At 36.3% G+C, this 26,461-nt stretch overlaps 1 protein-coding gene across 2 annotated transcripts in view; it reads left to right on the top strand.

The window, feature by feature from the left end:
* The window catches only part of LOC142349319 (poly(U)-binding-splicing factor PUF60-like), a 79,056-nt gene that overhangs the window by 43,366 nt on the left and 9,229 nt on the right, over positions 1–26,461 (top strand). The window contains exons 2-5 of one of the 2 annotated variants that reach the window (XM_075400791.1): positions 17,984–18,162; positions 18,282–18,621; positions 21,530–21,660; positions 22,404–22,849. In XM_075400791.1, the coding sequence (XP_075256906.1) occupies positions 17,992–18,162; positions 18,282–18,621; positions 21,530–21,660; positions 22,404–22,849 (1,088 nt within the window). In that variant the 5' untranslated portion in view covers positions 17,984–17,991. Of the gene's footprint in view, positions 1–17,983; positions 18,163–18,281; positions 18,622–21,529; positions 21,661–22,403; positions 22,850–26,461 lie in introns of those variants that run through there. The other variant, XM_075400792.1, reaches the window with a different exon arrangement.

The raw sequence follows: 26,461 nt of genomic DNA, 5'->3' as shown, positions 1-26,461 counted from the left end.
TCTTCCCAGGTTTGATAATGAGCTGTTGCATAATTTCTGGAGTTAATTGAATAGTTATCAATTATTTATTGACTCGAGTGTCAGCAATTTCTTGACAAAATTTAGTTTTTTTCAAAGTTTCGAAAAAAATATTCCGCGTTTATGGATCTTTTTGGGCCACTGAAAGAGAAAAGCGTGATATATGGATGTTGGAAAGTCTCTTGAGACAATGGAATGGTTTTGAAGATTTTAATATCTTCAATTTTAGCAAGATTTTAAGCTTTCCTATTGTTTTCAAAGTTTTCGAATATTTTTGTCCTTTTCTGAGTTTAACGATCATTACTGGTCAATGCAACTTTTTAAGTCTTGCTGATGGATTACTTGACAAAACTCCAGAGTAAGAAAGTGCTTTTGAACTTCTTTTCTGGAAAGAAACCTGGAATGCGAAATCTGGAGTTTTTTTTAAATTTTTCAATATTTTGCAAATTTTTCAAATATCAGTTTTTCTATTTGATTTTTTTAACTAACAAGGCTAGAAAATTAAAAGTTGCAGAATCGAATCCTGCTGAAACTGGTGTCACTATAACCTGGTCGTCTGAGAGCAATTCGCCCGACATCAGTCGGTTATAGTCTAATTAATTGTAAGATTATCAGGTGATTTTACTGATATGGTTTGATAAAGTTATCAAAACTAGACTCCGGGCATTTCTTTATCCAACAAATGGCATATCCATTAGTACAATATCTGTTCAAAATATTTCCAACGACAAAAATATTGGATAAATTGCATCAGCAGAAAGCTCTCTAGATAAAAAAAGACTCTTTGATAAAGACTTTTCTACTGCAATCGGAATTAGAAATATAATCTAAAATCGATGTATGTCGTGAATATTACATCACGGTTGTTCCAAAGGCCGAATTAAGGAATGCAAATCAAGTTACAGTACAAACTGCAATATCCTAAGAAACTTTTGAGCTAAACATTTTTTTGTAAAATTTAACAGAAATGGTGAGTTTCAAAATTACAACTTGGATGTTAAAATTTTAGAACTTGGATTGAAGTTGATTTTTCTTTATCAATATTGCTACTTAACTGGTTTTTGGTGATCATTTTTTTGAAGAAAGATCCGTATTACTACTGTACTATTACTGTCGATTTATAGTTTTCATGGTTAGTAAAATACAGTTCCAATCATTACTTATTAGAATTATCTGATTTACTGCCTTCAAAAGATCAGAAAAGCTTGATAGTTTTGTGATCTCGCACTTCAGAGAAATTTGAGAGAAGCCTTACAACCTTTCAATACAGATGTTTACCAAATTCTTTAATTTTTTGTAAAAACGACTAAACTATAACCGCTCATTGGACTCTAGGAAAATATTTGTGCGCAGTGTCACCATAACTACCTTTGAATGCGTTTAATTGCTCTCAAACGAAGTTTTTAGCAATTATATTAGTCCTGTCAGTCTTTTTATGCCATTTTTCGGTTGAGCAACTTTTTGCGTTCAGGCCGTAAGGTATGCAATTGAAGGGCGTTTGTTAATTCGGTTTATAATATTGGATTGGAGGCACGAATCCACTATGAATTGTGTAGCTTGAGATTGCAGCTATAATAGCTTATATGGAACAGAGTTACGATTCCATCTCTATAATCTAGTTAGGGAATGCTGACGCAATTCCACCAACAAACTATCTTAGTCCAAAACAGGAGGTTTTGACAAGCATTTGAATTTGAGAGTGAATTAAAAAAGAGTGAATTTATCTAAATTAGAGAAAGTGGGTTATATGAACAATTGTGAATGAACGAGTTTTTAGTCGGCGGTTTAATTTAAAGGGGTGAATCATTGTCAGTCAAAAGATGAACATATTAAGTTTATGAAGGTCACCAATTTAGTACATAATTCAGGATTTGATTTATATAAATATCACTTATCTTGGGCTTCGGCAAAATTAGAGAACTATCATGTTTAAAAAAATAACATTTAACATAAGTAATAATTTTTGCTTGTTATCATAAAAAATAACGAAAAGAACACTTCAAACAACTAAACGAAAAATGTGAACATAATGATTAGATTGGAAATGACATAGTATTCCAGGACGCTGAATGAGTGAACACATGAGATGCTCTAACAAAGGAAACTAAAAGAAATATACAAATTTAACAACAATTGTGTCACGTAAGAGGGTGATATATTTAAACAAACAATTGCCATGCTATTCAAGTCAAATCAACTGAAAATCACAAATTGAATAACAAAATTATCACGGATGCATGACAAATTGAATCATAAACAGTACAATTGCAATTGCATGAAATAGAATACAAATAAATGAAATTGTTTGTGGAAACTTTGAGTATTTGAAGTTTTTAAATGTGATTTTTGGCATCGAAAACCCTGATGCTGACTTCTCGTTCGTAGTCACTATAATTGTAATCAAGATCTTTTGGAGGTCTAGGTAGTGGATCAGGCAGACTTACTACTGGCAAATCGAAAATTGTCTCTTCAACTGCAGGTTGTGAGGCCCCTTTTTTATCACTGTCTCTATGACAGGGTTAAATTTTTTGTCGTTTGGGAGCGGGAGCTGTTTCTTGATCACTTACAGAGCCGACCGAACTCTCAAACCCATAGTAATCTGGAGCTCGTCGATTTATTTTTCCATTTGAAGTTGCAGGCGTTGACTTTGCAGAGGAAGGAGAAGTATTTGGAGTTGCGGTAGCTTTGCGGCTATTTGTAATTGGTCTACCAAAGTCAAGATGAACTTCTTTGTTAGGTTCTAACAGTTAACATGTGGTTTCCATTTGGAGGCTGGAAGTATTGGTTTAACGTTCTAACCAATTTCAGTACAAGGTTTACACTTCGGCGCCTTGTTCAGGATCTCGCGATGCATGTACGACCAAACACCGTACTGACCAAGGGTTATCAGCCCCCAGCTCTCGGGATGAATCAATTGAAGGGATTCCAATTTGGCGTCTTGGTTGAGTTGGGTATTGCAACACTTTCATCTACGAATACACATCCGGATAGAACGTGAAGGTCACACCAGAACGAATGAAGATAGGCATTAACGTCCTTGCCCCGTTGCTTGTCATTTTGCAGGATACAGTTGCGTACCTCTTTCAGCATCGCGTCCTTACTAGTCAACACAGCTAGGAAGCCTTTTTTGAAGAGCTGTGTTAATATATTCTCAAACAACTCTTCCTTAGAAAGTTCTGATGTGGGCTCTTCAAGAGAAGAGCGGGTAGAACTGACTGCTGAGTTAGGTGCCGACTGGAATATCACACGTCCACTTAAAGCAGGTGGATTTTGAGGGGAAGTATTTTAGGCACTCCTGTTGGAATTACTATTTACTTGGATTTGTGCTGCGTTTGCAGTATTAGAAAGAAGCAACCAATTTTTTCTGGCGTTTAAGGCAGAAAGCGAATTGGAATGGTTTATTTGCTGAGTACTTGATGCACGTGTGGAATATGTATGATTTACAGCGGTAACGTGCAGTGATTGACAACTTGTTGATGTGAAATTTATACAAATTGCTGCAATCGCTTCGAAAATGCGAATAATTGCCGGAACCGCAAATTCCTTATCATATTTCTTCGCAACTTTTGCTTTTTGATTTGGTTGGCGGGAAATGTAATCTACCAGTCCCATTTTCGCGCCTATTATATGTTCAATGTTAAAATAAAAGATAATAATCGATCTATCCAAGGTATGAGACGACTATTATAAGACGTGTTAGATCTATGTTCTTTCGTGATTGATAGTAACGCTCTATGATGAGTTAAAACCAAAATGATTTCCCAAGTAAAAAATATTTAAAATATTCTATAGACCACTCCGCTCCTAGTAATTTTAGTTCATTAACACTATACTGTTCCTCATTTGGATTAAGGAATAGTCAGGCAAATTCAACTGCATGCCAACCTGTTGGTGATCGCTGTTCTAATGCAGCCCCTAGCCCCGCTTGATAAGCAACACTTTTGATGCGGATTTCCAAGTGAGGATTATAGTGTGTGTATTTTGTTGCGGTTGCTACTTTCACATTGCTTCTTTCAAAATGTGTTTCAAGTTCACTATTCCAAACAAATTTAGTGTTCTTTTTAAGAAGTGGTCGAAGTGGATGACATAACTGTGACAAGTTAGGAATGAATTTGCCTAAATAGTAAACTGAACCTAAAAATGAAGGAACTTGTTTGAAATTTTTAGGTGCTGGAAGAATTAAGTGTGCTGAAGTTTTAGGCTCTAGTGGCGCCAATCTAGATTGACTAAATTTATGTCATAGTCATTCTATTTCTGTTTTGGCAAATGACATTTGAGAAGGTTAACTCGAAGAATATCATCATCAAGTTTTTTAAACATTTATAAACTAAATTTAAATGATCTTCTTTAGAGCCTCTAGGAAACAATGTGTATTGTTAAGGCCAGCTAAACTAAAATACAATGCTTTTTGAAATGCGGCCGGCATGTCAGTTAGGCCATAAAATCCGGTAATGAAATGATATGTGCTGGTGAATTCACAGCTTAGAATATAAAAGTTTAAATTGCGGGAGGTTTCCGGGTCTAATTTTAATTGGCTGTGTGCGTACTTCCGATTCAAATTCAGTGTTGAAAAATACGCAGTTTCAATCAATGCGTTTGTTTTAATATTTTATTGTATCATGTCTATTAACTGTCAATATTAGGCATTTGATATTTAATTTTGTGTATGATTTTAATTAGGATCTTAGAATCGGGTGCTAGTTTAATGGTTTTATCTCTTTTTTTTGGTTATAGCAATCGGCTATATGAAATTTTTGTCAGAGAAACTTTTCATTTTTATGATGTTTTCTCTTCTAATAATCTTTTAATTTCTGTATTTACTAAGTGTTGTGGAATTATGGGAACTCGTTTTAGTTTTTGATCTATGGGGGTGAAACTTTTTTGAAATGTAGATTTAACGGTGTGTTTGTGAGGTCTACCGATTCTGGAGATGAGTCCTGGAAAACCAAGAGCTATTTGTTTCTTGATTAAGCATTGGTTTTGATCAACGTTTAATATTTGTTCTGACAGAGTTAGGGCGAGTCCAAGTTGCGGGAATAGAACCCGGCCAATTATAGGTCGATGACCATCTTCAAGACAGTGACATTTACGTTTGGAGCTATCCAGTTGCTCGTTTCACTGTAGTATTGATGACACTAATTGTCTTGATTATTTCATTGAGAAATATTTTGAGGTCATGTAATGCCGGTGCTGGTGTCCAGTAATTTTTTTGCTGTGCATTACTACCACGTTTGCTAAGTTTTTGTTAATTATGGTTCAAACGCTCCCGAGTCTACTAAAGCCTTTGTTTCGGTGTTTCCGAAATGAATAATCATATTGACAAACTCCGCCTCTCTCAGACTGTTATTATCTGAGATAACTGCCACACAGTTGTCGTCAGAGTCATATTTTGCTTCGTAAATAATGTGTTGTTGTATCAAAGAATGTATTTGATTCACCTCTTCCTCCACCGTTGCCGATGATGTGCCTATTGTTGCAGCTTCTGACGATACATCGTCGACATTATTAACTCTTGGCTTCGATTTTATTTTATTTTTCGATTTGCGGCAGAGTTTTGCAAAATGATTCGTTATTCCACAATTTTTGCAGTTTTTGGTCCGTGCTGGGCAATTTTAACAATAACTAGACGACCAAGCTTAACTGCAAATCGGATAAATTATAGGTTTGAAGTTATGAGTTGTTTGTTTTAGTCTATTCCATGAGTTTTGAATGCTATTAATCGATGCATTCACAATTTGATTCGATGCCGTAATTGCCGCTGCTCTGGATATTTTCAGCTGGTTTTGTATACCGATCTCGATGTTTAATGCCAGTTCCAAAGTTTTCTTAATTTTGTCCTTGTCTCATTTAACAATTCCCGTTGTATCTCCCCTTCTTGCATATTGGCATTGAAGACGTCTCAGATTATAGATTCCTCATGATTTCCTGGGTCTCAATTTAGGGAAAGTTCACTTAGGTATCCGTACAATTTTTCTACCGGTTCCCCTTTTAGTTGTTTTTGTGTAAGGAATGTGTATCGATCGAATTTTATATTCCTTTGTTTAGTGTAGACATTATCGAGGCTATCCCATAGATCCTTTGGGGAAATTTGTTAAAATTGTAATGTTGGTTCTTGAGAACCAAAACTTCGTCGGCCTTCCGTGCCTAAAATAAGGTATGTAAGAGAGACGGTTTTGCTATCGCAAAATTTTCATCGCCTATCGCCATAGAGAATTCCTGCAGCCTCGATTTTCCGACACTTATTGAGCCATGCGTTTTTGAATTGCTCGTTTTGTATTCGACGATCTCTCTCACTATGAGCCGTACTGTTGTCCACATCATCTTCGTAAATTGGCTCAAGAGGCAGAGATATTTTGCCAGGAGTTGCTTCTCGTAATATGTCGAATGAGATGCCCTCATTTGCTAGTAATGTCAACTTCAAAATGAATCTCAATCGCTCCCATCTCAGAGGAGGATCAAGAAATGGTCGTTCTCAAAACGGTTCTAACCCAAGTAGAGCGCGTTCTTTAGGTGCTGACTGCGCCATGTGCTACCTCAGGCCTTGAGGTATGCAATTGAAGGGCGTTTGCTAATTCGGGTTATAATAATGGATTCGAGGCACGAATCCACTGTGAATTGTGTAGCTTGAGATTGCAGCTATAAGAGCTTCTATTGAATAGATTCACGATTCCAACTCTATACTCTAGTTAGGGAATGCTGACGCAATTTCACCAACAAACTATCTTAGTCCAAAACAGGAGGTTTTGACAAGCAACTGAATTTGAGATTGAAATAAGAAAGAGTGAAGTTATCAAGATTAATTATATGAACAAATGTGAATGAACAACTTTTTAGTCGGAGTAATAACTTAACTGAGTGAATAATTGAATGAAGTCAACAGATGAACATATTAAGTTTACTGAAGGCAACTAATTTAGTACATAATTTAGGATTTGACTTAAATTTATATATCACAGAGGTTGAAGACAACCCCAACTGTTGACCCCCCCACCCACCGCGCCCTTGCCCCCAATCCCTCTGTTGCCCCTATCAGCTTCCCGGTGCAACCCCCCTTCTTAGCTACTGACGAACAACCGCTCGCTAAAACCACGCAAATTTATGCTAATTTTCACATTTTTTTCCAAATTTGTTGAAATTTTTGTCATTTTTAGAGTTTTATCAGCCCTAGGTGGCAAGGAACCTCCTCTAGGGTTTGATAGTAGGTTACTGCATAGTTTTTAGTGGAAGTGGAATGACTAAATCATGAATCACGAAGCCTATCACTCGCTGGTCACTTGAGAGCAATTCGCCCGACGTTAGTCGGTTATGTTTCAATTGTCTGTTCAGAGATGTTTTCAATCTATGAAAGCTTTATAAAGGAAACAATTGATTGAAAATTCAATTGAATTCTTACCGGGTTAAGATTTACGCGGAATCTGGTGTACGAAATAAGTTGCACTAAGTAATTCGAATGTAAGTGTTTCAATATTTTGGATGTAAGAATTTTAAAAAAAAATTCAGCCCTTCTTCGCATTTCATACAAATATTCAAAAATTTTTTTACAAAATATTTAGCATAATTTCACTATTCTCTAATTTCCTTTTTTTAGTTCTTACAATTTTTTAGCATATTTCTGGCAAAGTTTCATAAAACTCAAAAGTTTCAGAACATTCAGCGCTATTCTTGGATAAATTCTTCAAAAAAACGTAAATTATTACTTTTGTTTTTGTTAGCAGGAATGTTATTGTTACAATTATGATGCTTACTATTATTTCAATACTATTACCCTTTATGATCTTGATAACTCTTTTATTTTCAATATTAAAAAAATTTTATTAATTTTAATTTTTTTATTATTAGGATCAATTTTAGCTGAAAACGCTCATAATTTTCAAGAACATCAACCTGTTTGTTTTCAAACTTTTCATATGAGGATAAAAAACACAGTTTTTGTTCATCAAATGGAAATACTTAAAAGTTAATTTGATCTTGAAACTGAAAATCTCGGCATGCTGCATCTGAGCTTAATAATGGCATTTTGTTTGAGATAACATCAAGTTGAATTTTATACGACAACATTTTTATATGCCTAATACATTATAGAAATTTTCAATTCCACTCTAAAGAAACATAGAGATTTAAGATTAAGGATAGAGTGGTAATAAGAAAGCGGTAAACATTTACGGTTTTTCTTTAATAATTTCAAGAATATTAATTTTTGATTAGAGCTCATGTGGTATTAAAATTTAGCTGAGGATTTTTTTTCTAATTATGTAACTTCCATTTAGCAAAAATTTATTCTGAAGCATTTATTAAGGTTTAAATTGGTTCGAAAAAATGACTTAATTTAGCGGTTTTTCTTGCATAATTTCTTATATCTAAATTTTTGACTATAGGTCATGTAGTAACAAAATTTATCTCTTTAGGTTTTTTCTCTTTCCAAAAATATAAATTGCATTTGAAAAATTACAAACAACAAAGAATTTTAAACGTTTAAATTGGTAAGAAATGACTTATATTTGCGGTTTTTATAAGTCATGATGTATCAAAATTCAGCCTAGGTTTTTTCTTTCTTATGATATAAGTAACCATCAATAGATAATTATTCAGAAAAATGTATTAACCTTGTAAGTAAAAAAAAGTTACCTAATATCATAGTTTTTCTCGAATTTTTTCTCATATTTTAATTTTTGATTATCAGTCATGTGGTAATAAAATTTAGCTTTGATATTTCCCTTTCCAATGATACCAAAAACATTTATGCAATAATAAGTGTCAAAGATTTGTTAATGGTATTAGGGATGGAAAATGAGTTAATATTTTGTTTTTTTTTCTAAAATATGAAATAAGCAAAGCAATGACTAAAAATAGGTTAGAAACATAATTAGTTTTAAACATTCTATAAAAAGAAAGCATAAAAAGAAAAATAGATTAGAAAATAAAATAAAACAACAATAATATTATGGTAACATAGAAGAATTATTTGACCCATTAACAAAAACATTAAATATTTAAAATCAGAATCTGATTGAAAAGTCAACTAAAATGATTGAAGGTGATTATTCCACTCAACAGAGAGGGATTATGAGAACGAACGTCTCCTAAAATTGGAGCGAATTTTGTGAACAATTAAATTGTAAATACATTGAAACTTTATAACCATCGTGTATCGTTTAATTAGTTCCGATAAATGTAGTGAGAGTTTGCAACGCTGATGTAAAAGGCGACGAGCATATAATAAAATGTTGAACACAATGCGTTACCTAAGTGGCAACTAGCTGCTTCAGGTGCGACGAGGTTGGTGTTGAAGTTACAATCGAAAAAACCAAAGGCGCGGCAGCGTTGATTGTTCGCTGAAGTTTTGCTAACAAAAAGTATGACAGAACATAATAGTGCGAAACACATTAGTCAACACGTGATAACACTAAAACTTTAAGTAGCTTAATTAGGACTGATGTTTTAATTTGATCTCGAACTGACCACACTTTACGGAGATAATAAAATGAATTCGAACAAACAAAGTTGATATGTCGTTGCAATTGACAATCAAAATAACAAAGTAGAAGTTCTGCCTATTCAGTGTAGTCACCATGTTCTGGCAGACGTAAAATACAATGTTTTACAATTTTACATTTCGGAACAATCATATACTAACTCTTATCAGCATTCTATTTCAGTTTTTTATTACTGAACCAACGTTGAATCGAGTTCAAAATAATATGAAACCTGCATTGACTGAGGGTCGAACCGAATACAAAACAAAGAACGGTATCATCTGCGTTGAAAGGATAGTTTATTTCCAGTTCTTTCAGCTTAGCTTTAAAGGCAGCATGTAACAGGAAAAAAGTAAAGGACCAAGAACCGACCCTTGTTGCACTTCCGTCTTAGCTTTAACATCACCAGAAAAACATCCATTTATAATAACTTGTGTGATCAATTCGAAACATAATTTTAATAAAAATAAACACAACATATTGCAAACCATTCCTTTTCAGTAATAACTCAAATAAAAACTGATAATCAATAATATCACACGCTGCGGACAAATCTAACCCAATATACATCACTGAACGTGTCCATTCCAGATAGCAAAGAAGGTCATTCAAAACTTTTAGCACTCTGATATTTGCTCGTGAGATTTGTAGATTCAAAATACAAATTAATTTGCCCAAAAACATTTTTTTTCATATTTGACAGGAATCATAGTTTTGTCATGGGACGCTAACAAGACAACAATACAGATTCCAGGCAAACTTCATGATGAGAGGCCTCACGACGCCTTGTATGAATTGATCAGGAAAAATATCCTGTCTGGAGACTTAAATTGATTAACGCAATGAAGTAGTCCGGAGAATCAGTCAAACCAATTTTACAGAGTCTCGTTGGTATTACAGCACTCGGTGCTATACTGTTCAAAATTTTCGATAGAAGTATTTGTAAATCGTTCCGTGTAATAACTTGAAAAGTATTCAGAATAGTGGTAAGTGAATCATTCGATTTCAGACTATTCTTTAGTGGTATTGAAATTAATACGGTTTCTTTTCTTAACAGAGAGAGCCTTGAATTTCTTCGTTAGACATTCAGGCTCAACTGAAGACTGCGGCAGGACACCATTGATTTTTCCTAAGAGTTCCTGCAGCATAGAATACCTAACGCGCTTACTTTCACTAGCAACAAATTTTTCGAGGTTTTTACTTTTTTTTGTAGACCGCTCAAAATACTGCAAAAGTAAATTAAACTTTGTTCTCGATATTTTCATTTTTCTTAGCTAATTGGCAACAAAGGGCACGTTAGCACAAATTTAGTTTTAAGAGGCTGTTTCTTATCAACATGACTGACTTCGTTCATTAAAACACTGTTCCAAACATTTTCAGCATTTTTTCTGTAGATCGGAGCAACAATATTTTCTGCAAACGCGACCACGTAAAGTTCTATCATGGAACACCGCTAATCTTCCGCTGTTTTTCTCTTTTCTGTTTGAACTGAAGTAATGGCACCCAATTTTGCAACACTGCTGCAGAAGAGAATCATCAATTTGTTTACCTTTTATCCAAGTTTCTGTTAAAATTTTAAGGTTAAAATCATTAGCTTTAATAAGATTTCTTATTTGCAAGGTTTTGTTGCCAGTGGATCTCGCATTATGTAAACAAAATTTTACAAGGTGACTGTAACAACCAATGTAGAGATGCCTTTTTTTCGGAGGTCTTTTTTCTGCGCTGAAAGGCGTCTAATCATGAATATTTGTTCCCGTCTTAAAAATTTTTGGTTTTCCGTCTTGAGACTCCTGTCATCAAACTTTTCTGTATTGCCTTCATATTCCCGTTTCATTGAACTACGATCGCTAGCAGTGCTGTCAGTTCAATTGCAGACAGCAAATCTAAGATACGGTTTAACCGGTTTCTTCAGAGAATTCATCTCCAGCTTGAGTTATTGAACTTCAGAAACAATCGAATCTAGTTTTTCTATTTTAAATTTATTTTCTACGGCACATGTTCTATCAAAAGTTGATAGCATTGTTAAAAAAGTGGCAAACAACACGAAGAAGACCAAAATATCAATCCATTGCAATTTGTTGTCTGAGCAATTCCAAGGCAAGATACATGAACGCATTTAGATTTACATCAAACACAGGTAACGCAATCTTCTTCTGTGCAAAAACCCATGCACGCACTGCATGGGGGATTGGATGGGGGAGTTGGCGGGGATAAAGCCCTCATTATTTGGGGAAAATAAATACAGACCGAAGATTGCCGTAAAAGCTGAATAAGTCCTAATTAAACGAATAATCTAAACTCTTCTGTCTTACTATCTTAATAAAAAACTACAAGAAAAATAAATAAATAAGTCCAACAAACGCGGAGAATTATCGAGTCAAATGTTGACTGAGAATACATACTAATATGACAAAAGCTCAAATAATTGCAAAGAAGTTGCGCCGAAGTTTGATCTCTGAAATCAGGACTTCAGTGTTCGTTCATATACCACAACATTTGCAATATTCGAATATAAAGCATGTAGATTTGTTTCGCCGTTGTCTTGAATCCCCGGTAACCTGGGCTACCCAAACAAAGTCTTGCCTCTCATTCAACAGTAACAATTGCAATCAGGATCTGAAACAGAATAAAATAGCCTCACGGGTTTACGTGGAGACTATTTAATAGGTTTATTAAACATTTAGGCGTCCCTGTCAGTTATCACAAGATAACTGCCAAGGATGCCCCAATTGCCGAAAGGTTTTTGACAGTACCAGTTATCATTACTTTCAAACCAGACATTTGCGACTGCCAGTTTGAGTAGGAAATGTTGATCGCTCAATATCAGGAGGGATGACAACGGAATAGAGCAGTCGCAGAAAGATTTCGATGGCTTCGGAGACGGTATCATTAGTAAACAAGCTTTAATATATAGTGAGAAAAGTTGCTCATTGGCCTCAAGTTCAAGAGTTTAAAATTCTTGTCTTGCTGTCAGACTCGACGTTTTGATGTTAACTCCCGGCACGTTTTCAAAAATTGGAGAAGAAATTGTTTAAGTGGTAATAAGGATTCCCAGGATTGTGAAAATTGGGTCGCATTATTGTTTTCGTAGTGAAACTTTGCTAACCCATACACCCTAATGTTTGTATTTTTCAACAAATTTATTTGTTTTGAGAAATTGATTTTTCATTTCAAGAAACTTCAGTTTTTATCTTTTTCTACTTTTAGATCTATCTTGTTATTTGTTGTCTATGCCCGCGAAAATTGGTGGCTGTCCGGTCTTTTGTTCATTTTTAATTGAAAGGTTGTTTTCTTCATAAAACAAAAATGTTGCCTTTGAAAATTCTCTGTCCACTGTTGTTTCTATTACTTTTTTAGCGTATCATATGGAGGATGCCTCTATATTGCCAATTTTTTAGCCACAAACACCATTTCCTCGCCTAACACTAACTAATATTGTGTTTCTTTTAATTCGATTTGGCATAAGATAATAGTTCCATGACAACCACTGTTAGTTCTTTTCTGCGTTGAGTGCTTCTTTGTTCTGTCTGAAAGTTCTACCGTGACGATGCGACAGTTCAAACTTTTGATTCAATCTTTTGGAAGTGTTTTCCATCAGTGAGCGAATCCTTTTGCGAAAAAAGTCTACTTTTGGCAAATATATTTTGTTTACGGAGCTCCTGTTTTCTGGCCTTCCTGTGTCCGCCTTTTCCCGCATGTCAACAGCGCTACTTTTAGCTTTCATCAGTTCTTCTTTGAGTAATCTACTCTGAATTTTTTCTTACTGCTGCTCAAATTTCAGAAAATGGAGAATAAATTATTATCAACACATTTCTGTGGGAGGTAAACTCCTGAACTACTATTCTCACGTTTTTCTGAGTTTCTGAGGTATTTCAAAATTAGTTACCATTCACAATGTCAAGGGGGTAAAACTATGCTCAACAGCAGCTCCATGATGGGCAATTTACACAAACTACGGACAATTACTTCCCTAAGTAACAACTTGGCTTCCCTCTAAAGTCACTTTTTTCGGGCTCTCCGTTTGTTCTTACCCATTTCGGTTCTCCTCACCCCTTGTTAAGCAAGCTCATCAAATTGCCCTTTTGTTGTCAATTGACATCGTGTGTGTGCAGTTCGCGAGACGCGACCTGCTGGCGTTGTGTGTACTGCTGAAGGACAAAAGCAAATTTGTGCTTCCTCCTGGAAGTTCTGCTTCGTCACCTGGAGGAACAAAATTCGAGTTCGGAGGAGAGTTTGGGTTTTGAAAAATCTATTAGTTGTGTTTTCCCGCTAGCAGTACACAATTGCTCAAAACTAGGAACTTTGATGTCAAATATCCAAATAGTTTGTTGCTGCAGGTTTTCGAGCTCGATTTTTGTTTTTTCATCTGATTTACAGTCAATGCGCCCGAATATTGGTCTTCTTTTTTCTCGCTGATGCTGGTAGCCAAAATCTGTATGTTTGACTTTTGATGCAGACGGACTGGCTGCTCCTTTTCAGGTGAATATTAACGCAAAGGTGACCTCGACTGCGATTATCAATTGCTTGTGCTTCAGCTTCTTGTTTAACTCGTGGTTTTATGGGAATCCAGTTTAGCCTAAGTGTTGTGATAAAAATATCAAAAAGTGTGTTTCATATCGGTGGCCTCGGAGGGGAATGCGGGAGCAGCGACGCGCTCGAGCAGACTGGACTCGCAATCCAAGGACTTCTACCGCACAATTGACGATGTTTTCCTTTGTGACAACGAAGAAGCAATGCGGCATTTGGCAAAAATTAACAAAGATCCGGTAGTGTGCATAACGAAGGAGCTGCTGAGTTAACTTCACGAGGCAAAAGATTCTTCAACTGCCTTCTCTGAACTAAGTCACTACTTCCTATAGTGAAAGAACTGCAAGTACACATGGAGAAAATAAGTAATGATATTGGACCAAAGGTTGAATCGCTGGCAAACGAGTTCCAGAATATTGAATCTTTTAAATCGGAATGTATATCACCAGTCATTGACACTGTTTCGGAATTAACGACACGCCAGCTAGCACTTACAACACTGGAGGCAACGATTCCACAGCCAGCATTGAAGAAACCAGCAGCACATGTTGCAATGCCACAACTCCCAAAAAGAGATCGAACTTGCACATTTTGCGTCAGACAACTCAAAAAAGCAACCAAAAACAGCGGTCGGGAATGTCTTCAAGCAGATGTTCGATTCGTGGAAAAGGTCCTCGAACGACTGGATATACGTTGTGAAATCGTTGACCTAATCCGGTTGAGGAAATTTGATTCCTCGAAGCAGCGAAGCGCACTGGTAATAGTAGACACACCTCGTAACCCAAGCAAAATTCTTGTATCTGCTGGGAAGTTGAAAGAGTTCACACTCGCGTGCAATGCTGCATTTATTTCATCAGATTATACGCCAGATGAAAAAAAATAGAGCGAAATATTCTCAAGAAGAGCAAAGAATCATTTGACAATGGCACGGAACGGAGAAACATCAGAGTAAGAAATCTGAGAGTGCAACAACCATTCGGTATTGAATGGAGATTTTTATCGCTATGACTAATCTCAACTAAAGATGAGAGCAACCGAACACTTACGGCACCAAAGATCTTGCTAATCAACGCACAGTCTCTTGCAAAACCTCACGATTTAGATTACCTCTCAAATGATCTTAATACGAACGACATCGAGATCATATGTATTACGGAAACCTGTTTTGAAATTCTAGTAACCGATCAAATATTGAGCATTGTTGGCTACGATTTACACAGACACGACAGATTGAAAGTCAATTCTGAGAAGAATCACGAAGAAGTGTCTGCATTTATGTGATTTCAAGCAATCTAAATTTGCAGTTAGCGGTGAAGAATCATCTTCTCTATAAAGCTGTGTGGGTAGGATGCAGAATTGGAGACTAGGGGTATCTTTCATGCGAAATATACTTTCCACATGCTACATCGCAAGAGAGATTTGGTCTCATCTCCGGATATATTCTGAATGGCGTCGGAAAAGCTGTTTGGCAATTACCGAATGCAACTATTCTCTTGTGCGGTGACATTAAAAATTTTTTCTATGGAAGAACTAGCAAACTATTTCACTTTTTTTTCACCTTCAACGTCTACCGGGACAAATTGAACTTTTGATCGGGTTTACTGCTCCTCGTCAGAATTGTATTTGCAAGCAACTGTAATTCCAACCACTGTGCTCGCTGATCATGAGGGAGTTACCTGTGAGCTCTAAACTCCCCTGAAAAGCAAACTATGATGCAAAAATTCAGAAACACAAAGACACCGTGTTGAGCAATTCAAACTGGCATTAGACAGTATGAAGTTCTCGATCATTACGCAAACACAGAATACCGACGAAGCAACCCAGGCACTCTCTGCTGTTCTTCGGAACTTCGTCGTCATACATTCTCCGTCGAAATTTGTCCGTATGTCTAGCAGAGATCCAAATCATTTGACAGTATTATTATAGATTCTTTCAGCGAAACGAGATTGGCTCATCAGAAAACATCGCTATCGAGATGCAGAAGATATGAACATGAGACTTCGAGAGGACACCCACTCAAATTCGACAGAATGTTTCTAAAAATGGTTCGCGGCATTGGCGGGAGAGAGTCAACGAATTGTCTGGGAAAATAAAGACCACATCTTTGACGATATAAGTCAACGTTAATGAATTGAATATATTCTTGGCGAATTGACTACTACGATGATCCTGTACTGGCCAACATCTCTGTCAATGACGCATCAGAGGTTGATGTCCCCCAGGTATAATATGGATTGAAAAATATAAAGCCCACGACGTGTGGAGCTGACGAAATACTTTTCTGGGGTTTCTCCCATTATAGCCCCCCGTGAAATTATAGCCCCCAATATGGTATAATTACCATGTTTGGGGGCTATATGTTAGCTGACCACTAAGCTGGGGGGCTATAATTGGAAAGACCCCTTTTCTGGGACCTGAAATATGATGCACACAACCTAGAATAAGTCCTTTGTGATGTATTCAACAAAATCATCAAGAAGAGGCCTTTCCACAGTCCTGGAAATATCTATAATCCGGTCTTTTCCAACAGTTAAATCACCATTGGAATGTAAGGACCGACGCCCGATAGCAATAACACCAGTATTATCCCGGCTATTTGAAAGGCTTATCTATAATAATTTCATGGAGCACAGCTACAGTAATCACATCCTGGGCAGTCAATTCGGTTTCCTCAACGCCAACTACGAGTATGTGAGGATATTTAGTCTTGATCTTTCCAAGGCGTTCGACAGGGTTCCAGTAATCTGATTGTCAACAGTCTAAAAGAAATAGTTTGAGTCAATCGCAGCTAATTTTCTCCGAAACCGTACTTAGAACGTGGAACTTAGTGGAAGCAAGTCAGCTCTAAGGGAGACAAATCGCTTTCAACTCCTCAGCAATTCAGTTGGGTAACCTTGCATACAAGAGTACAGACGACAAGGTTGTTAAGTTTGCCGACGACTTCTATCCATGCATTACATGAGTCATCTCAAGACCTGAAGTAGCTAAACTAGTAATGTGTCAAATGATTAATTGAATGAATGAGTGAATGAATCGAATTTCTCTGATGCATAATCAAAAGTTTTGCATAAAGATCTTTCAAAATTTAAGATATAGCACCTACACGGTGCGATCTACACGGATTAATACTAAATCCATCAAAGTCATGAGAGATGATTATCCCTCTCAGAGCACTGGCCGGCGTAGCTACACGGGATGAAGTTTGTGGTATTCCCCGCACCGGTTCATTGAAAGTATTAGGGATACATGTCCAATATAACATCAAATTCGACACGCACATAGCAGAATACACAGCCAGAGCTAGCAGAAACTTGAACTTAGTAACTAGATTAAAACATTACGGCTTTAATTCCAAGGAGCTCGAAATGTTGTTCTGTGCTCTGGAGCTATCAGTACTCACATATGGAATAACAGTGTGTGACAGATCAGCCAACTGTCTGCAAGGAAAAATCGACACAATTCAGAGGCGGGCAAAGCGTTTTGGAATTATTTCCTCTTGGCGTCTAATAAAAGACCATATCCGTGAGGCAGATCAAATTCTGCTACAGAAAATTCGTGGTCAGCAGTTGCGACAGGACATTTTACCACAGAGGACAGAATACTCTCAAGAAAGACTAAGACCGAGATTGCCCAGCAGCAGTGAAACCAATAATTCGCTTTTTAAATCCATTTTCCCGCATAGAATACTTTCTAATTATCAATAAGCCTTTATTTTTTTTAAACCCTCGCATCAAACACTTCCATCTCAGATCTTGAATCAGGCACCTTGAGCAGGCTTTTTAAGGAAACCAAATGGCATAAGGAAACCATATTTTTGTGCGCGCACACATGCGGGCTTAGTGGGTGCATATTTTTTTGCGCCCCGCAGACGCAAACGGGGGTAGGGTGCCCAAACAGAAAAGGTTCTTATTGTGATGCACGACATTTCCAAACTTTTGATTGGTTGAATTGCGTGGCTGTTTTAGATTGAGTGATGGATTTAGCAAGCTTATCGTCTCACATAAGTCAGCAGCGACAAAACGTTGAGTTGGAAAAGGCAAAGCAACCACCCAACCCAGGTGTAAAGCCGGGAGTTTACTACGATACAAGTGGACAGAGGCACACTGTTAATGACTCGGGAATAAATTTCACAGAAGCCGACCAGGTGAAAGAATTAAAATTACTCTGCAAATTTTGAAAGAAATGAGACTAGCAGAGAAATTCGATGAAGCTACAGAGAAGCTCTGTCTTTGAAGATGTAGTAGGGGCTCTGTTTTATTTTAGGTAATACTACAATTGGCTCAAACTGGTCGGGCAATACCTGGATCCGGAATTTTGGAGAGGAAACCATTAAATGAGTCACAAAGGACGGCGCTTCATAAAGCTAAAAAGTACGCGATTGAGTTGAGTTTGAAAAATGTCATAATGAAACAGAGTATGGTTCATCAGCAGCAACGTGTTCAGAGCTTGCAGTTGGCTGCTAACAAGGAGAGAGCCATGAGCTTAATGTGCCGCATCTACATTGGATCTGTCTATTATGAAGCGAATGAGGATGCCGTGTCGAGTATGTTTCTACCTTTTGGGCCTCTGAAGAGTGTCTGCATGACGTGGGATAATGTAACAGGTAGTCTCCCATTTTTACACTACTTCTTTGTCCGTCGATGTATAGAAGAGAGTGTGAAATTGAACCATTGTTGGTGAGCCATTGTTGTTGAAGTTTCGGTACCGAATATAAAAATTTAGATTCCCGAGAGGCGAATTCTGAAGTTTATTGTCTGTTCTTTTCTGGCGTAGAAATTGAGTTCCCTTTTCCTGAGTATTTTTTATCTTTAATTTGTTTGCTGGTGTCTCATGACAGGAACGAATATTACCACACGGTTGTTATCGCCATCGAGAAGTTATCAAACTGTGAGGCGAAGCCGAGATGTTGAACTTCGAGAGGGCGATAACAACCGTGTGATAATTTTTTTAGTGCGTTCTCGTTGAAATTACAACAGTTGCATAACTTAAACAACACTGCAATTGATTATCTTTTCTCGCCACAATTCACATAGCAACAGTGGCGGAAAAAGATTTCCCGATTGATCCCACTTTCAGATTATTGTTCCAACATCTTTTTCAAAAATGGGGGAATATATATGCGAGGCTGGCTTTTTTCTTCAGTCAAATTTTACTCTTTTTTACGCATCGTGACATCGCATTGAAATTTCGTTTTATTTTCTCAAAATTTGTTTAAAAGTATTTTCTGTCCGTCGCTCTGTTTCCTGCTGGTTGAAAACTACTGTACAAAGCCTTGTTCTCTGTATCAAAACGACATTTGGGAAAATGAAGACTTCAGGCAATTTAGAGCTCTCAAAATAGCAAAAATCAACTTTAAAAATGTAAAACTGAAAGCAGAACGATCTATTTTTTTTCTAAATTATAAGTTTTTTTTGCAAAAAAATTCTCATTGAAGCAGAACTAACCATTTGATTATTTTCAAAAGCTTGGAAACTTAAAAAAACAGTATCATGAAACGAACGTCAAATTAGAGAATTTATGGATGTCCAGGTTGTAAGATTTAATACATATTCACAATTTTTTTTGAAAGTGGGAAAATTATCTTTCACTTCTGTATTTTGAATTTGCTCTTAGAACTGATCTTTTCCAGTCTGGGCGTTTCCGTAAATCTGAACAACAAAAACAGTCATTGATCCTGAAACTCCTCATACGGAACTCAACAAAAATTTCCTTTGAAAGGAAATGATTTTTACTTTCTTTTTCAGCTCGTAAATATTATTAAATTTTCCTATTCCTTCGAAAAAATTTTAAACTTACAGAACGATAAGGCCAAAACATTAAATTGACTGATAACTAATTTTCCTCGATGCTACCAAATCAGAGCCTTTACGAACAGCTTTCAACGTTCATTGCATTTTTTTAAGAATAAATAGAGGCAGAGTGCAGTAACTGTCGGAAGTATTAAGAAGTCGGAAAATAACCTAAGTTAGAAAATTTTGTTAAAATTTTTGTCTTCATATATATTCAAAATCAAAACTATGTCTATTAAATCTAGCTTTTAACACGTCTGCGAATGGGCGAAATATGCTCATGAAACATCAAAATGTCAAAATATTTCGAAATAATTCAAAAGGTTTATTTCCGATTTTAGAATAAATTTTACTTACCTATACAAGTGCCCTAAGAAGTCCACACGGTGCGCTCCGGTGTGGGTTTATGTATGGTTCTGCGTATTTTTAATGTGTTTGGTTTGTGTGTAAGAGAGAGAAAGGGACTTAGTATAGAAGAAATATTTCATTCAAATGTTTGGCACAATAACTTTGCGCACAATAACAAGAAAAATTATTAAAAATTGCTACAAAATGGGGCTTTAAGTTTTGCCCAATTCCAGGCCTCCGTGTTTTTAAATCTAGCCGAGCACACGTGGGCGAGGTTTGGAAAAATTAATTGTCCCCTTATGCTCATGAAACATCAAAAATGACAAAAAATTTCGAAAACCTTAGAAGTTCATTTCTGATTTTACCGCCAAATTTTCAATTACCGATACAATTGCCTAAGGAATGTCAAACTTATTTTTTCCAGAAAAACAGTCAAGCCATATATAAACGGTTACGAGCTTTGGTTAAAGATAACATACCAAAAAGCAAATTTTAAGATTTTTTTGGTGGTAGTTTGTATTTGTTCGTGTGCGCGCGGGCTGGGGTGTATTTATGGTTTTTTTTGTGTTTGTTGTATATTTGTTTGAGAGGGAGAAAGGGATAGTTTTTTGAAAGAGATAGTGCATTCAAATGTTAGACACAAATAGAGGCAGAGTGCAAAAACTGTCAGAAAAGAAATTAGAAAACTACTTCATATTTGCTACAAATTGCGGCTTCAATTTTGTGGAATACCAAAACTGTTTTTAGATCTTGCTGATAACACTTCTGTGAGATTTTGAAAATTAAGTTGTACCGTTGTGCTCATGAAATATAGAAACTGAAATAAAAACTTCTGAAAACTTTGAAAAGATACGTTTAGAGGTTTAGTGTCAAAATTACAATTACCCATACCGTTGCCTCAAAAAGTCGACACGTTTTTTCGGAAAAAAGTACAAGCAAGACCTAAAGGAACAGTGACGAACCTTTAGTTGTGACCATTTGACAAAAACAAATGTTTTTTTTTTTTTTGGTGTTGGGCGTTGGTGTTTGTTTGGTTAATGTGTATGTGTGTTTGTATGATTCTTCTGTGTCTTTCAGATTGTACTGCACTGATCTTTCTAGAGTTTGTTGTTTTGAAAAACCATCATATTTTGGTTCACTCAGTACAAGTAGTTTTTCCATAGCTGATAACTTTCGGAAAGTTGCTTTCGGATACTCCCAATGGTTTCTCTAGAAGAATTTAATTGTTTTTTTTGGCAACCTTGAGAGGTATGTGGGAACATTCTGTGCTGCGCGCGATCCTTATTGTTGTAGGTATTTCATCGGTTTCGTAGTTCTTTAATTGGTAAGACATGCAACTGTCGCAACGAGAGTTAATTACTGAATGTTTTATAGGTAGACATAAGGGTTTCTGTTTTCTGGAGTACGAAATTCCAGAAGCAGCACAATTAGCCCTTGAACAGATGAACAACGCAATCTTGGGAGGTCGAACAATCAAAGTCGGAAGGCCTTCAAATATGCCACAGGCAAGAATCTGCTTCCGTTTTTAGTTACATCTAAATGAAAATAATAGCCACTGAATCTCAATGAATTTTTGAAACATTTAAAAAATTTCTATAAAAGCGAATCGGGTTTTTGTAGATATAGAACCCCCCTATTACCATGCAAATGTCCGGCCTTTAATTTCAGCCCCCATTATGATATTGCTGGTCTTTACGTTCTGGCGTTACTATATTGGCGAGGGGTACAGCAGGAAAAGTTTTTTAAAGGATTCTGCAGCAGCGACTTTTTCACCACAAATTTGTGTTCTGCCAAAGCGAAGAAAACATTAGTTATCTAATTCAAGACTTTTTAAAATGTTGCAGATTTTGTGCGAAAAATGTAAAACTTGGGAATGCCATGAAAAGAAATCCTTAGAATGTCTTATTCAATAATGGCAAGAAGTATAACAGACTTGAGTAAGATTTCAAGGAAATCTTTAGGCATGAAACACTGATGTCCTTACCACTTTTTCATTTGTTCGCATATCTTCCATTTTTACTGTGTCGAATAAGCGAAGTTAAGTCTTATACTAATACTATTACTAATTTTTATTATGTTAAAATACTCAAACTGCTATGGAGTGAAACAAACTAGTATTTGGACTTCTCTGGGTTTGCTTAAGCCTTCATTGTTGTCAATTTTGAACAGCTCAAATTATTGAAACACGACTTTTTCAATGACCTTGATCGACTTAATTGAGGTCTTTGCAACGGAAACAGATTTGTAGGCAATGCCAATCATTGAACAAATTATCGAAGAGTCCAAAAATTACAGTAGAATATTCGTTTCATCACTACACGCAGCTCTGAACGAAAACGACGTTCGAAGCGTCTTTGAAAGCTTCGGAAATATTGTCAGTATCAACATGCCTCGAAAACTCGACGAAGAACATTGTCCTCATAAAGGCTATGCTTTCATTGAATACGACTCCCATCAAGCGTGTCAAGATGCAATTTCTGGTATGAATATGTTTGATCTCGGAGGTCAGTTACTAAGAGTGGGCAAAGCTATCACGCCTCCGGACCCGCTATTGAGTTTTCTCGGACCTGCAATTCTGACCCCAGAAGAACAACTGGCACAATCTATCAAAACGGCAAAGCAAGCTGCAGCTTCGTACTGTGGCTTGTCCGATGCTCTTAAAAGCGAACAGTTTACGGTTATTGCACAGGAATGGGAGCTGTTTCTTTTCCTAGTAAAAATAAAATTGTTAGGTTTTTTGACGTAGGATTTTGTTCTATATAACCCCCCCCCCCCCCCCCCCCCCTCCCTCACAAAAAAATGGATCCCTTTTTGGAATTTCTGAACGCAGTTGTGCTTAGTAGTCACATTATAACAATCTTGAGCTTTAATTATGTTGACTTGATCGAGATTGTTCTGTTGTTTTGAATCAAAATAAATGGCAAATAGATGAAAGATAATTAGAAACAGAGATTTGACGTGTAAGCTGATTGCGCCGACCTGGTGGCACAATCGTTGCCGCGGTTTTTCCAATAATTATTTGGGATTGATTTATTAATTAATAGCAGCGAAGCGATAGCGGCTGTTATTGGGGACATCGTGGTTTTTTTACAATCCAAGAATTGGATTGTATTGATGTTTTCTGTTTTTTATTTTTGTAAAATGTTTTCACACTTTTTTTCGTGACTTCGAGCTTTCAAAACGAGATAAACAGGTAAAGCTCAGCGGGCATCAAGCTTCATTAGAGGCCCTTAGACGCGTTTAATAGTCCATCAAGTGTTCTGACTGGTGAAGCTACTGGGAAGGCCGTATTTCAAACGTTAAAAGTCCGTTTTTAGGAGTTTTGAGCCCAAAATGTTGCAATTTTTCGCGTTTTTCATCTTTTTTCGACTTTTTTCTTGGACCAGTCTAAAATTGAATTTGTAGAAGTTGGTAAAGGTCTTTTTTGCAAGAAATAACTACTTTTTATGACCATTTTAAGAGCTATATCTTTTGGTACTCGAAACATCAACACGAATATTTATATTAATATTTACTATTTTCTCAAGTATTTTGAATATTTAATTGCTCTCAAACGAAGTTTGTAGCAATTATATTAGGCCTGTCGGTCTTTTTTATGCGATTTTTCGCTTGACCGATTTTTCGTCTGACGCTTTTGACTTTTCGTCCTCAAAAACGGGATAAGCAGGTAGCGCCCAGCGGGCATTAAGTGCTCTTAGAGCCTTTCAGCTCTGTTTCAGTTTCAGCTCAAACTGTTTTGGAGACTTATACTTATGGTGTGAAGGGCGGTTCTTAAAGGTTGAAGACACCCCCCTTTTGCCCCCACCGCGCTGTTGCCCCCCACCCCAGTGTTGCCCCCAAACATCCCCTGGTACCACTCCCCCCCCCCCCCCCCCCTCCCGTGGCTAGCTACTGACGAACAACCGCTTGCTAAAAACTCAAATTTGAATTTTTTTTGCAATTTTTTTCAAGCTTTTTAAGAATTTTTGACAATTTTTGATTTTTATCAGCCTTAGGTGTCAAAAACCTCCTTTAGAGTTTGATAATAGGTTACTGCATTGTTTCTGGTGATAATGGAGTGGTTTCAACATTTTAACAACACGAATTTTAGCAATTTTTTTTGACAAAACGTTCAATTTTTTCAAGTTTTTTCCTTATTCAGGTCTTTCAAGACCCAGGGGCCAGGAAACATCCTAAGGGATTTGATAATAAGTTACTGACAAATTTTTAATGGCCATGGAATAGGTTTTCAACTTTTTAATGTCACAAATATTTGCAATTTTTTTGATAAAACTTGAAGTTTTTTTTTGAAATTTTTTCTAGTTTTTAAGATTTTTTAAGCCTCAAGAGCCAAGGAACCTCCTGTAGTGTTTGAAAATAGTTAACTGAATTTTTTCTAGATTGAACGGAATGTCTTGCAAAGTTTTAACATCACGAATTTTAGCATAATTTTGATATTTTTTGACAGTTTTTTCGCTTGGCCGATTTTTCGTCTGACCCATTTGACTTTCGTCTTCAGAAACTGCATAATGAGATAGTGCGCTGAGGTCACTAAACCGTGGCTAGCTGTTGACGAAGCCACCTGCTCGCCGGTCGTCTGAGAGCAAATCGCCGGACGTTTGTCGTTATGTTTTTGTTTTTCTTTTCGGCCCCAGATGTCAAGGAAACTCCTCTAGGGTTTGATAAAAGGTTATTGCAGTTTCTTGTGGTAATGGAATGGTCTTCAACATTTTAACATCATGACTTTCAGCATTTTTTCGATGAAAGCTAACATTTTAAAATTTTTTTAACACTGTCACTTCATGTTTTTCCAGACCCAAGAGCCATGAATTCTATAGGATTTGATAAAACTTCACTGAAATTATTTTATTTGCCGTGGAATGGTTTTCAACATTTTGATACCGCAAATTATAGCTTTTTAAGTTTTTTCCGTTTTTTGGTTTCTCCAACCTCAAGGACCAAGGAACCTCTAGGGTTTGATAATTGGTATGGCATAGCTCCTAGTGGCAGTAAAATATTTTTCAAATATCACTTTGATTTTTAGCTGTTTTTTTATAAAATTTTTTCCGGCACCAGGGGCACACAAATCTAGGGTTTGATAATAAGTTACTGCATAGGCAATAGATATGTTATCATTTTTTTAAAAAGACGAGTTTTAGCCATTTTTGAAGAATTAAAAAAGTTTGTCTCAAAATTATTCACACTCCAATTTTCTTTACCTCTATAAGCCAGTGAAACTATTTGAGGAATTTAAAAAGAGATACTCTATAGCCTCTGGAGAAAATGAAATGGTTCCGAAGATGTTGATATCACAAAATTTAGCACAAAATTTTGCTGAAATTTGGAATTGTTTACAATTTTTTTTGCCATTTTCAGATGTTAACGAACTTTATTGGCCAGTAACTTTTTTAGGTCTTGCAGATGGGTTACTGGGCTGAACTCGAGACCTTAAAAATGGTTTTGAAAAACCATGTTCAGCAAAATTTAGACACTTTCTCTAAGTTTTGCCCTTGTCATTTGTCATTTTTCATTTTATCTTAAATATATTAAGTCTTTTTCAGGGATTGTGGGTTATATAGTGCGTATGTTGAGTTTTATCATATTCTACCTTCAGGGTAAAGGATTCAAGAGTTTTAGCAATGGTTTTTTCCAGTCTGCTTGATTATTTTAGTTTCTCAACTTTTGAGGTTGACTTTTTGGCTGGGATTGTTCAATTGTTCTGCTGGTCTGGTACATTAGTTCTAAGTTTTTTATTCAATTCTTTGGATTTTATTACAGGACTTGTCCTGCTATGTTTTTTAACTCGTCGTCTCCATCGATGATTCTTACGACCTGACTTCCTGAAATTGACTTTTTCAATGACTTCAGTGACTTCTGCTGCTTTGCAGTTAAAATTTGAGTGCATGAAGTCATTTCTGCTTTAAGGTCAATTGCGTTACTTACCTCACTCAAAAAATGACTTCTGAACTCACTTATGGGTTTTTAAATCTTATCAACATTTACTAGTTAAAGATCAATAGTGTGCTTCTAAGTAGTGCCAAACTTATATGCACTAATTCTTGGGGTTTAGTCTGAGTTTGCGATTTCGAATATCAATTTTCAAAAAAGCTCTTTTAGGGCTTTTTCTTATAGACCGTATGTGTCATAAAATTTCAGTCCGAATCTAACCCAAAAAGTCTATTGGTCTATTAAAAGACTGGTGGTCGATCTGTCTATCTTATTTCTTTATTTGCTTCAATTCATGGAAAGCCACAAGCGTCTATCGCGACTATTTTCCGGCAATCTGCCGGCTATGTTAGTAATAAAAAGAGAGCAGACATATCTCTT

The sequence above is a fragment of the Convolutriloba macropyga genome, chromosome 11, assembly GCF_964194025.1.
Source record: "Convolutriloba macropyga chromosome 11, txConMacr16.3, whole genome shotgun sequence".
NCBI classification, from domain to species: domain Eukaryota; kingdom Metazoa; phylum Xenacoelomorpha; order Acoela; family Convolutidae; genus Convolutriloba; species Convolutriloba macropyga.
This window is presented reverse-complemented; position numbering and strand designations above follow the sequence as displayed.